This window comes from Saccoglossus kowalevskii, chromosome 3, assembly GCF_978046115.1.
Source record: "Saccoglossus kowalevskii chromosome 3, keSacKowa6.1, whole genome shotgun sequence".
Classification (NCBI taxonomy): domain Eukaryota; kingdom Metazoa; phylum Hemichordata; class Enteropneusta; family Harrimaniidae; genus Saccoglossus; species Saccoglossus kowalevskii.
The window spans coordinates 25,057,364-25,071,347 of NC_140643.1; the positions used below are offsets into that span (position 1 = coordinate 25,057,364).

The following is a 13,984-nucleotide window of genomic DNA, read 5'->3' on the forward strand; positions in this document are numbered from 1 at the left end:
ATCACTGGCCAAATTATCCCAATTTATCTATATCGTGAGCAATACCGCAATACAAAAGGTGACAAACAAGTATGTACGAAATTTTATCGGAAGGAGAGACAAGGTCTCACGAAAAGCAATGACGTGGGCCAAGGGGAAATAGGGATGCCAGACCTTCATATCGTAAAACAAAAGTTTCTCGTGCTTGAGCATGCAGCAAATACATAGTTATACCAATCTTTTTCTGGGTATATCTTAAGGACTCCCATAGGTAACTGTGAGGGCTTCCGATTTACGAAGATGTCACTGGCCACATCACATAGCTCATAAAGAGTTCGTTCGTGCATAATCACAATCGGTTATTTGATGGAAAAAAATACTTTTCAAAATTTGCTTAAATTTTTTTTTTCGAAATTTCTGTAAAAAAATGGAAGTTATATACAATATATTGCCACATGTTTTAGTGTCCCAAAATACACGTGACCAGTTACACGTAATCTTCACTGAAAGAAATATGATCGTAGTAGCAATAAACTACTGTGGGATAGTATAACTGTGTGTTGTAAATAAACAATAACGATAAGCTGAATAACTACGGAAGTTTATTTTAGGCTTGAAGTATAAAACTATGATTAATGGTCTAAACACAAACACACAGTGTAAATAGTTCAATGTCGAATTTCAGTATAATATCATATGTGATATATAACTGAATATTGTTACAATGCATACATACTGTTAAACTGAATTGTACAACAATACCAATGTGTTATACAAGTGAATTTGACTACAATGGCTTATAGGTACTGTGTCAATAACTCCAGCGCAATATAACACTGACAAGCTTAATGTGAGGTTATGAGTTTAAAATCTGACTCATGATGTTCACATCAAGAGTACATATAACTTTACTCGTAATATTGCGAGACATGAAATTACTAACTTGCACTAAGAAACTCTAGTTTTTTTTAATGGGAGAATATAATAACAAAAAAGTCTTAGAATCATTAATGTTAATATTAAATTCTGAAAATGTAATGCATCATGTTAAGGTACATCACGTGTACAAATGCAAATGAACACAGAAGTTGCATTTGTCAAACAGTCATTTCCTGGATTGCATAAATAACTGTGCCACTGTTAACGCCACGGGTATTAGTGCAGTAAGAAATTCTAGTATTTTGTCGATGACTTCACTGTTATTCCCCGATGCGATATCATCTGCTTGTCTGTCAGCCCCTACCATGCCAGTATACCTGCACAGTCTATCATCTTCAACGGCTTCCTTCACGCGTCTCGTAATATCATTTGTAAACGGTTTATTTCCGTTGGAAGCTCTGGTTTTGTCGACCAATCGCACAAGCTCGGCAGTCTGTTGCTCCTTGACATTTGCGTCATTGGTTCTGTTGTCGAAAGCTAGCACCCTGTTATTGCAGTCTATTAGCAGATGTTTCATATACGAGGGAACCTCCTCCAAGAAATCGGCTAAACTGACTTTATCGAGATCAAGTTGATCCTTCCGTGTAAACAGTATTGTAACATATTTCATCATGTCGTCACCGAATAAAGCACGTAGTAACTTTATACTCTTGATGTGTTCTTCGGTTAGTCGTTCATCGGCATTCAGTGTCAATATAATAGCGTCTAGACCATTGCCCTGTGTCATTGCAATGCCAACACATTTTGCAATTTCTTTAGCCATATCTTCATTGGTCAGTTCAACACTGGTGTCGAAGAATCCAGGTGTGTCGATTACCACAAGTTTTCTTCCTTGTTCACGTCGACCCCATGCTATGCTTCTTGTTTTTGATGACATCGAGCGCACCGACATGAAATGTGGTTTACCTAATATGGTGTTTCCAGTTGCACTTTTACCGGAACCTGTTCGGCCTACAAGAACAAGAGTTAATTGGTCTCCTTTTGGAATCCTTCCTGCTGATGAATACGCCATGGTAACTGCAATGAAATCAAAACTTAAAATCAAATGTTTGCGAATCTAGATCTTGATTTTAACTGATTGAAAGGTCAAACTGTTTCAACTGCTTGTTTATTTGATCAATAATCTTAAAGTAGTATATTTAAGTTAACACCCCCATATTCATATTGCAAATAGTTATAGAACCAATTGTTTTCATTTGAAATTCTTCTTATTCAAACAATCAAACATACATACATACAGTGAGTAACTGTCGTTTAAGTTTATTTTATAATTATGTAGGTTCATTAATATACATCATACATACATTTGTTGATTTCAGTGTATACGCAGATTAAATATATATGACGATTGGTGTGTCTTTTAACCATCGAGTGGTGATTGTTTGATTTATACCATCATTTCCATGTGTGATTTCTATGTTTTACAATGATTTTATGTAGGAAAGACGTGCTCGAAGAAATCACTGTGCATGGGATTACCAAATTTGATTGTCCCTACTGTAGCGGCGTCTGCTTAGAAATATAATAATTCTTCAACAAAGCACATTTCTAAGCATATTAAGTCTAAGAAACTTAGTTTTAGCACTTTAAATAATGAGAAAGTAGAGAGGAGGTTTCTCGAGTTGACTTAAGTGACTTTGGTAAAGTTGTCAAATGCTATATCAGTGTTGTACCGATAGGGCATTAGTGCATGCACCAAACCAGCAATATCACACAGACTGTATCAGTGAAACAGGAGTCTCATAAGCAGAATTCAAATCATGGGCTAAATGTGAATATGATTCAAATATCTTTTTTTTTTGTATTTAGGATTCCCATCATGTACAAATATTCGTGGACCCTGTGTTTACCATGCCACCTGTAGAGGGATATAGTTAACTCTACTCCATGTATTACGATTTGAAAAGAGCTGACGATATTATTAGGACAGGTACGAAGAAAAGTTTGTCTACATTCCGCAAGTGAAATCACCCGTGCCATTTTTAAGGACGTTAATCTTTGTATGCATGCACAACGCGAATTCGCCATTTTTACAGACAAAATAAAAGACGACCACAATTCCCCAGAACCAAATTAGTTGTCTATGGATTTCAGGGAAATATTTTTATTCATTTTGGTAGTAGACGCGACACTTGATCTGTGTATTCAATATGGCAATCAATTATAGAACGAAGCCAATGTGAATTGTTCACTTTGTGGCAACCATTGCTTTCAGATCGAGTGTGACACCAATGGTCCGCCATAAGTGGCAAATATTTTCAATTGTTAGACACTAGTGATCGAAGTACTTTGTACGACAGAGTAACTGCAACAGAAACAGATTAAAACATCCTCCAACTCACCTAGTAATAATGTCAATGTGTAGTAAGACCAAAATATAATCGGAACAGCGCGTATGAGCTATCAAAATGTCGACCCGTTCGCTGCAGAACTGTTTTTCAATATCGCAGGGTCACGCTAGTTGAAAAGAGGTCAATCATAATGAATGGCGATTATGTATGGGGTTCCGCGTATAGTGAGGTGAGTTTAACTTTCGAAACAACACTTCGCGGAACTAGCAGAGGGTTTGTGGGTATCGTGTGATCATAAATTATTTTTATTGCTTTGCCACATATTGGGGCTTTACGCTCTTTACAATTAGGATTATATATTAATAAAAATGAACGCTATACAAATATCAAAACACCAAGTGTACACATTAAGTTTTATCTGTCTTTCGATTCTTCGGTTGATTAAGGATTTTTCAACTGATAAAAGTAATACGGGACTGGTCATATTCTTTTGCCGGGGTGGGGATGCTGGGGAATCTGATGTCACAAAAGTATGAAAAGAATTCCCCTCAAGGAAAAAAAAAACAGGGTGACCCCCTTCATATCATTTGAAAATCCAGTGATCCCCCAAAGAACTTTTGATTTATGTTACGTAGCTTCTTAGTGTGTAGCTTTTGCAGTGAGTAGGATTTTGCGATCCTTTCACGGGAGTTGAGAATTAATAAGATATGTCTTAATAACAACTGGTGTTAATCTGGGAATACCATCCTTAGGAGCTCCTAATTTGTCCTTATGTTTTTGTGCAGTTGCTCTGGCAGGAGTTCCAAAATAAGACCCATGCTCTGATATTATCACCTGGTTTCTTACTTCGACCAAAGAACATTTAGACATTTATAGAAAGGGCTTTGCATCATGCATTCGTGTTACATTGCTTTAGTGACATACTGCAAGTAATAGTGTTTTATTCACTCTGGTGTGGGAAATAGCGAGGATAATTAAAATGACGACACAGGTGAAAATTACTAATTACTATTTCACCACTAGTTTTGTTTGTGAATTAATAGCGATGACTACGGAAATAGCGACTAAATCAATATCGGTAAGATTCCAGGGACCTTACCTGGAATAACGCACTCATGGTAATAAATATGAGCGAAGGACCACGTTTATATTATAAATATGAGCGAAGGACCACGTTTATATTATAAATAATAGAGAAGGACCATGATTAGATGATAAATATGAGAGAAGGACCATAAGTACGTTATAAATATGAGAGAAGGACCACGTTTATACTATAAATATGAGCGAAGCACCACGTTTATATTATAAATATGAGCGAAGGACCACGATTATATTATAAATAATAGCGAAGGACCATGATTACGTGATAAAAATGAGCGAAGGACCACGTTTATATTATAAATATGAGCGAAGGACCACGATTATATTATAAATATGAGAGAAGGACCACGTTTATATTATAAATGTGAGCGAAAGACTACGTTTATATTATAAATAAGAGCGAAGGACCACGATTATGTGATAAATATGAGCGAAGGACCACGTTTATATTATAAATATGAGCGAAGGACCATGATTACGTGATAAAAATGAGCGAAGGGCCACGTTTATATTATAAATAAGAGCGAAGGACCACAATTACGTGATAAATATGAGCGAAGGACCACGTTTATATTATAAATATGAGCGAAGGACCACGTTTTTATTAAAAATATGAGCGAAGGACCACGTTTTTATTAAAAATATGAGCGAAGGACCACGATTATATTATAAATATGAGCGAAGGACCGTTATTACGTGGCTAATATGACCGAAGGACCACGTTTTTATTGTAAATATGAGCGAATGACCGTTATTACGTGGCTAATATGACCGAAGGACCACGATTATATTATAAATATGAGCGAAGGACCGTGATTACGTGACAAATATGAGCGAATGGCCACGTTTATATTATAAATATGGGCGAAGGACCATGATTAGGTGATAAATATGAGCGAAGGACCACGTTTATATTATAAATATGAGCGAAGGACCACGTTTATATTATAAATATGAGCGAAGGACCACGTTTTTATTAAAAATATGAGCGAAGGACCACGATTATATTATAAATATGAGCGAAGGACCATGATTACGTGATAAAAATGAGCGAAGGACCACGTTTTTATTGTAAATATGAGCGAATGACCATTATTACGTGGCTAATATGAGTAAAGGGCCACGATTATATTATAAATATGAGCAAAGGAACGTGATTACGTGACAAATATGAGCGAAGGACCACGTTTATATTATAAATAGGAGCGAATGACCACGATTATATTATAAATATGAGCGAAGGACCACGTTTATATTATAAATATGAGCGAAGGACCACGTTTATATTATAAATAAGAGCGAAGGACGACGATTACGTGATAAATATGAGCGAAGGACCACGTTTATATTATAAATATGAGCGAAGGACCATGATTACGTGATAAAAATGAGCGAAGGACCACGTTTATATTATAAATAAGAGCGAAGGACCACAATTACGTGATAAATATGAGCGAAGGACCACGTTTATATTATAAATATGAGCGAAGGACCACGTTTTTAATAAAAATATGAGCGAAGGACCACGTTTTTATTAAAAATATGAGCGAAAGACCACGATTATATTATAAATATGAGCGAAGGACCATGATTACTTGATAAAAATGAGCGAAGGACCACGTTTTTATTGTAAATATGAGCGAATGACCGTTATTACGTGGCTAATATGACCGAAGGACCACGATTATATTATAAATATGAGCGAAGGACCACGTTCATCTTATAAATATGAGCGAAGGACCACGTTTATATTATAAATATGGGCGAAGGACCATGATTAGGTGATAAATATGAGCGAAGGACCACGTTTATATTATAAATATGAGCGAAGGACCACGTTTATATTATAAATATGAGCGAAGGACCACGTTTATATTATAAATATGAGCGAAGGACCACGTTTTTATTAAAATATGAGCGAAGGACCACGATTATATTATAAATATGAGCGAAGGACCATGATTACGTGGCTAATATGAACAAAGGACCACGATTATATTATAAAATATGAGCGAAGGACCGTGATTACGTGGCAAATATGAGCGAAGACCACGTGTATATTATAAATACGAGCGAAGGACCACGTTTTTATTATAAACATGAGCGAAGGACCACGATTATATTATAAATATGAGCGAAGGACCACGATTACGTGATAAAAATGAGAGAAGGACCACGTTTTTATTGTAAATATGAGCGAATGACCGTTATTACGTGACAAATATGAGCGAAGGACCACGTTTATATTATACATATGAGCGAAGGATCACGTTTATATTATAAATATGAGCGAAGGACCACGATTATATTATAAATAAGAGCGAAGTACCATGAGTAAGTGATAAATATGAGCGAATGACCACGAGTACGTGATAAATACGAGCGAAGGACCATGATTACGTGATAAATATGAGCGAAAGACCACGTTTATATTATAAATAGGAGTGAAGGACCATGAGTACGTTATAAATATGAGCGAAGGACAACGTTTATATTATAAATATGAGCGAAGGACCACGATTATTTTATAAATATGAGCGAAAGACCACGATTATATTATAAGTATGAGCGAAGGACCACGTTTATATTATAAATATGAGCGAAGAACCACGTTCATATTATAAATATGAGCGAAGGACCACGTTCATAAAACATCACAAGGTCGGCACTCAGCTGGAACCCACATGGCAAAAGGAAACGGGGCCGTCCAAGAAATACCCGGCGACGGGACCTAGAGGCTGATGTCCGGAGGTTGGGCTATACCTGGAGGGAAGTGAAGCGTCTGGCCCAGGACCGGCCTGGTTGGAGAATCTTGTTGATGTCCCAAGAGGGACGATAGGCATTAATAATAATTAATAATCTATCAATTTGTTTATACTTAGCTTTACAATTCATTAATTAACATTGCATTGGATACTAGCCGTACGTTTTTCGCTCAGGATTTTAAAATGTACATGTCAATTGTTTTTTAATTCATACACAATATTTTGTATAAGAAAAATACTACTATTATATGATGTTGGCAAATGTTTAGCTCCGGGTATGTTGAAAATATATCTTCTTAACAAGTAATATAACTTTAATATTAATAAAGTGTTTGTGTTTGAAAATGGGAAAAAATGATTAATAATATAAAAGACTATTCATACAAAACTTTGGTAATTTTGAATACAAATTATAATATAGTCGTAGCAAATTATATTTCAGATTATTTTTAAATAGAGTTTCTACGTGTATTGGGTATTGTGGTTTGTGCGTGGTTTCGATATTACTTTCATCTGTATTTTGTGACAATATGAGTATTACTACATTTTCTAATGGAAGCAGGTGTTTTCCCACGCGTGGGTGATAGATTGTTGACTCGCATATCTATTGTTTCTACGCCTATATAGGCAATATTGCAACAAAATGTACGAGGTTAAATAAGTTCTCTTTTCAGGAACTACATGTTGATAAATGCGTGATAAAAATATACGACCTACTGTCAAACTGTTCATAATACCCGTCAGGGGAAGAGTCTATAAAGTGAGTTTCAAAAAGCTCTAAAACTATTATTTAGTTCTGTTTCATTTGTAAGCATTATTTTTGTATAAAATGTGTTATTCTTCATCTCTATTCCCACGTCCACTAAAAAAATGCAAATTATCACGATACACTAACTCGTTTTTATCTTAGCAAGCAATTTAATTTACCACTGAATGTTTTGCGCAAAATACGTATGTGCGAACACAACAAGTAACCCGAAAAGTCAACTAGTGGTCGAAATTTGTTCATTGCTATTGCTTGTAGATAATAATCAGTCAATAAGCACTAACGGACTAAGATGTCATTTCAAACCTTACTGTTACGCGTAGAGAATCCGTGGAACTGTCAGTCTGGTAAAACCAGGCTACAACCAATTGACCGCCCGTGTCTGGCAAACCATTTAGTTGCTTACATCTCAACATAAAGCAATCCGATGTTGTTGTATATTGGGTATGGGATGAACACGTATGGTGACAATGACCATTCCAGTCCAAAATATTCACATTAGCCCAATACACTTTAATGTTCACAATATAGAGTACGACTATTATTACATGTTATACTACTTTTTGTCTCGTCCCCATTGTTCTAACTACGTTTCTTACTTTCGTTAGCGGACAGTTTCAACCTAATTAATTATGCATTCTTGTTAACGGTACTGTTTTATCAATAGATTAACAAGCCGGGACTGTTATTAATGAATGGGTTAATTTAAATATTCATGAGCATAACAGGAGTGAAAAGCTGATTAACATAACAGGTGGCCACTGAATGAAAACAAAGAACAAGGTGGAATTTTCATTTAATTATTTAAATTTCAAGTTTCATATTTCCTTTTACAAAATTCACGGACACTTGGGAAGAATCGGTTATGACAGTGGTATTAGATTTGTCCTCGTCTGTTGGGGTGGTAGATATCTCATGCGTTTTCGCTTCTTTCGCAGTTTTCGGTTTGGGTGGCTGCAATGCGTCTGACACCGCTTTCGTCTGCTCGTCGCTCGTCCGCTTGTAGCTTCTACTAAGTGTCGAACGTAGATCAAATTAGTGGCCATTTTGCAAGACAAAATAAAAGACGAGCTCAATTCCCCAGGACAAAAAGAGATGACTATGGATTTCAGGGAAATAATTTTATCCATGCCGGTTGTAGAAGCCACACTATGTAGGCAATACACCTAACAAGTGTAGAACGAAACCAATGTGAATTATTCACTTTGTGGCAACCATTGATTGCAGATTAGGTCCAGCGTAACAGGAAAGATCCGCCATCATTTCAACTATTGGATAATATGTATTGAAATAATGTATACAACTGAGCAACTTCAACATAAGAGAGTAAAACATCCTCCAACTCACCTGATACTAACGTCAATGTGCAGAAACACCAAAATATAATAGGGACAGCGTGTATGAGCTACTAAAATGTCGACTCGTTTGCAGCAGAGGTGTTTTTTTCAATATCACAGGTCACGCTTGTTGACAAGAGGTCAAACATGATAGATGGCGATTAAGTGTTGGGCCCCGCCTATGTGAGGTGGAGTGAGTTTAAGTTTAGGATGTGGGTGGCATGTGAGTTCGTGAGTATTCTGTGATCATAAATTATGTTTTTGCTTTGCTATATATTAGGGCAGTCTAAGCTTCTTGCTCTTTCCATTTAGGAAAATATTTATATATTCATAAAATATCACTTTTTGCTATATTACTTTATAATACCATACTATTATTATTATTACTATTATATGGAAGTCAATATAGAAGAGCAAGGAAAAATAAGGAGGGGCCTAAGTTGGTTCCATGGAAACGATGAATTTAAATTTTCCATAATGTTTAACCCTATCCTATAGTGGTCACTGTGAATTGAAATTGGAGCCTTCCCCCAAAGTCAATCAAACATTAAAGCACCACAATCTTAAATACTCTACAATACAACTCCGGAATTCACTCCCAGAATCTTGGAAACTAATAACTAACAGAGGCAAATTAAAAACGCTATTAACTGATCATCTTTTTAACACCTAATTCAGTGTATGTTTGCGTTATTTATTTATTTATTTGCTAGGTGTGGGATAACTAACAATAATTTAACTTAGCATCGAACGCTTTTTTCACATATGCATAGACAGTGTGAATCACAAGCTCTATTATTGCAATTGCAATTCATTCATCCCTTCTTTATATATATAACGAATGATAATCTGTTTTATTAGATTAACTGTGTTATTAATCAGCGGAAGGAAGGGAGGAAGGAAGGAAACCCTTGATGTTGATGATTCTCTGTCGCATAACATATCCATTCACTTGATATCCATCCAATGTCACTGCTGTTTTCAACGACATTTTTACTATTACAGCAAAAATACACCATTCATTTGATTCGTCGAGCCTAACAAACTAATTACATAAATCGTTTCAGTACATATCAATTAATACATAACAGAATGTATAGCAGATCATTTCGTATTTATATAAACATTTCATTGACACTGAACAAAAGCCTAATGTGCGTACATGCAATGTTTTATTTATGCAATTATGTACAACATTTCCATACATTTACAGACTAACTACTTCCCTCATGCAAAAATGACAAAAATAATTATCAAAATTAGATAATTGAAGATATCATCACGAAATGAACAAATCTAAGAGAGGTTCACATGTAGTACCTATATATGTAATATCGAAGCAATCGGACTTGCGTTTTCAACAAGAAGTCGAAAATATCACTTTTCACCAAAAATGACAAAAATAATCACCAAAATTAGATAATTGAAGATATAACCACGAAAGTAACAAATCTGAAAAAGATCCACATGTAGTACCTATATATGTAATATAAAAGCAATCGGACTTGTGGGTTTTTAACAAGAATTCAAAAATATCACTTTTCACCCAAAATGACAAAAATAATCATCAAAATTAGATAATTGAAGATATCATCACGAAATGAACAAATCTAAGAGAAGTCTACCTCCTATATATGTAATATCAAAGCAATTGGACTTGCAGTTTTCAACAAAAAGTCGAAAATGATATTCACCAACATTATAAAATTAAAGATATCATTATAAAATGAACAAGTCTGAGAGAGGATCACATGTAGTATCTAAATATATAATATCAAAGCAATTGGACAATTGGGCGTTTTTTAACAAGAAGTCGAAAATATCACTTTTTACCAAAAATGACAAAAATAATCATCAAAATTAGATAATTGAAGATATCACCACGAAAGTAACAAATCTGAAAAAGGTCTACATGTAGTACCTATATATGTAATATAAAAGCAATCGAACGAAACTCAAAAATATCACTTTTCACCAAAAATGACAAAACTAATCATCAAAATTAGATAATATAACAAAAATATTCACCAAAATTATAGAATTAAAGATATCATTACAAAATGAACAAATCCGAGAGAGGTTCACATGTAGTACCTATATATGTAATATTAAAGCAATTGGACTTGCGTTTTTTAACAAGAAGTCGAAAATAGTACTTTTTACCAAAAATGACAAAAATATTCACCAAAATTAGAGAATTGAAGATATCATCATGAAATGAACAAATCTGAGAGAGGTCTACCCAAGGTACATATACACCAAGTATCAACGCATTCAGGCTTATGCTAAAGTACTTTACGCGTACAAATGAAAAAAGCACTTGCTTTTGTCAAACAGTCATTTTCTAAATTGTATAATTATCTTTGCCACCGTTATCGCCACGGGAATTAGTGCAACAAGAAAGCCTACTATTTTTTCGATGACTTCACTGTTGACGCCCGATGCGATATCATCTGCTTGTCTGACAGCCCCATCCATGCCAGTATACTTGCACAGTCTATCTTCTTCAACGGCTTCCTTCACGCGTCTCGTAATATCATTTGTAAACGGTTTATTTCCGTTGGAAGCTCTGGTTTTGTCGATCAATCGAACAAGCTCGGCAGTTTGTTGTTCCTTGACATTCGCGTCATTTGTTCTGTTGTCAAAAGCAAGTACCCTGTTATTGCAGTCTATTAGCAGATGTTTCAGATACGAGAAAACCTCCTCCAAGAAATCGGCTAAACTGACTTTATCGAGATCAAGTTGATCCTTTCGTGTAAACAGTATTGTAACATATTTCATCATGTCGTCACCGAATAAAGCACGTAGTAACTTTATACTGTTGATATGTTCTTCGGTTAGTCGGTCATCGGCATTCAGTGTCAATATAATAGCGTCCAGACCATTGCCCTGTGTCATTGCAATGCCAACACATTTTGCAATATCTTTAGCTAAATTTTCATTTGTCAGTTCACTTCTGGTATCGTAGATTCCGGGTGTGTCGATTACCACAAGTTGTCTTCCTTGTTCACGTCGAGCCCATGCTATGTTTCTTGTTTTTGATGACATCGAGCGCACTGACATGAAATGTGGTTTACCTAATATGGTGTTTCCAGTTGCACTTTTACCGGAACCTGTTCGGCCTACAAGAACAATAGTTAATTGGTCTCCTTTTGGGATCCTTCCTGCTGATGAATACGCCATGGTAACTGCAATGAAATCAAACTTGAAGTCAAATGTTTGCGAATCTGAATCTTCAGAAGAGTCTTGATTTTAATTGATTGAATGGCCAAACTCTTTCAACTGCTTGTTTATTTAATCAATAATCGTAAAGTGGTATATTTAAGTTAATACCCCCATATATAATAATATAATAATTCTTTAACAAAGCACATTTCTAAGCCTACTAAGTCTAAGAACAGAGTTCTAACAATTTAGATACTAAGAAACTAGAGAGGAAGGTTCTTATGTTGACTCAAGTGACTTTCAAAAAGTTGTCAAAGGCTATATCAGGATTGTACCGATGGTGCTTTGGTGCATGCACCAAACTAGCAATGTCAGTGAAACAGGAGTCTCATAAGCAGAGGGCAAAAACCCTCACACTAAGAGATGCAATTTATAGCAAGAATCCAGTCACTGAACAATTGCATGCTCAGATGCTCTCCCGCAATTGCCATCTAAGAAAGTAGTTTCTAGTCGAGTGTCAAACAACATTACCACATAGACGTTGTTTATTCTTTTACATTTAAATCATGGGCTAAGTGTGAATATGACTAATTATAATTTGTTATTGTATAGAGGGTCCTCATCATGTACACATATTCGTGGACCCTGTGTGTACCATGCCACCTGTAGCAGGGGCGGATACACGATTTTTTATGGGGGCGTCCAAACTTTAAAATCGCCAGACTAATTTAATGATTATTTTATTTTATACAAAGACAAATTGAATAAATTTTTATACGGGGGGGGGGGGGGTCCGGACCCCAAGAAAAGCTCCGCCACTGTGTAGAGAGATGTAGTTAACACCTCTCCATGTATTACGATTTGAAAAGAGCTGATAACATTATTAGGACAGGTACGAAAAACAGTTTTTCTACATTCCGCGAGGGAAATCAACGTGCCATTTTTAAGAGTTAATCTTTGTATGCATGCACAACGCCAGTTCGCCATTTTTGCAGACAAAATAAAAGACGGACGACCACAATTGCAATATTTTTTGTTCGTACAACGTTAATTGAAAAAATAAATTCCGAAATTCTGTAATCACAGGCTAGACGTACAACGTAATCAATTTTCGTACACTGTAAAAATGTGTCATCCAAATAAAAAATGTCAATAAGAATAATCCAGGAAAATTACATTTTTGAAACTGTAAAACGACTCGATGCACAATTCACTGCAAAATTCAATTCTCACTGTAAATTGTAAAAACGTATTTTTTTCCCTTGTAAATTGTAAAAAGCCCTTTTTATTTCTCGTAAAACTGTACGACCTACCCCCTTGCCCCAGACACGACACTTGATCTGTGTATTCAATATGCCAAACAAATATAGAACAAAACCAATGTGAATTGTTCACTTTGTGGCAACCATTGCTTTCAGGTTGAGTGTGACACCAATGGTCCGCCATAAGTGGCAAATATTTTCAATCGTTGGATACTAGTGATCGAAGTACTTTGTACGACAGGGTAACTGCAACAGAATTACAGATTAGAACATCCTCCAACTCACCTAGTAATAACGTCAATGTGTAGTAAGACCAACATATAATAGGAACAGCGTACGTGTATGAGCTACCAAAATGTCGACTCTGCAGAGCTGT

The 13,984-nt window shown here is 35.5% G+C and overlaps 2 protein-coding genes across 2 annotated transcripts; both read right to left on the reverse strand.

Annotated features, from left to right (window-relative positions):
* Positions 1-563: 563 nt before the first annotated feature.
* LOC100369305 (uncharacterized) lies at positions 564-9,247 on the reverse strand. The gene is made up of 2 exons (XM_085496535.1): positions 9,192-9,247; positions 564-1,935 (listed from the first exon to the last, which is right to left on the reverse strand). The coding sequence occupies exon 2, from the start codon at positions 1,928-1,930 to the stop codon at positions 1,085-1,087; it is 846 nt and encodes a 281-aa protein (XP_085352661.1). The 5' UTR covers positions 1,931-1,935; positions 9,192-9,247; the 3' UTR covers positions 564-1,084.
* A 1,084-nt stretch (positions 9,248-10,331) lies between these two features.
* Positions 10,332-13,984, reverse strand: LOC144341876 (GTPase IMAP family member 7-like). The gene is made up of 2 exons (XM_085496536.1): positions 13,894-13,984; positions 10,332-12,369 (listed from the first exon to the last, which is right to left on the reverse strand). Exon 2 carries the CDS (start codon positions 12,362-12,364, stop codon positions 11,519-11,521), a length of 846 nt encoding a protein of 281 aa, XP_085352662.1. The 5' UTR covers positions 12,365-12,369; positions 13,894-13,984; the 3' UTR covers positions 10,332-11,518.

What these genes read in the sequence shown, in the direction of transcription:
- LOC100369305 (XM_085496535.1), bottom strand. Translation starts at nt 1,930, where the DNA reads ATGGCGTATTCATCAGCAGGAAGGATTCCAAAAGGAGACCAATTAACT.
- LOC144341876 (XM_085496536.1), bottom strand. Translation starts at nt 12,364, where the DNA reads ATGGCGTATTCATCAGCAGGAAGGATCCCAAAAGGAGACCAATTAACT.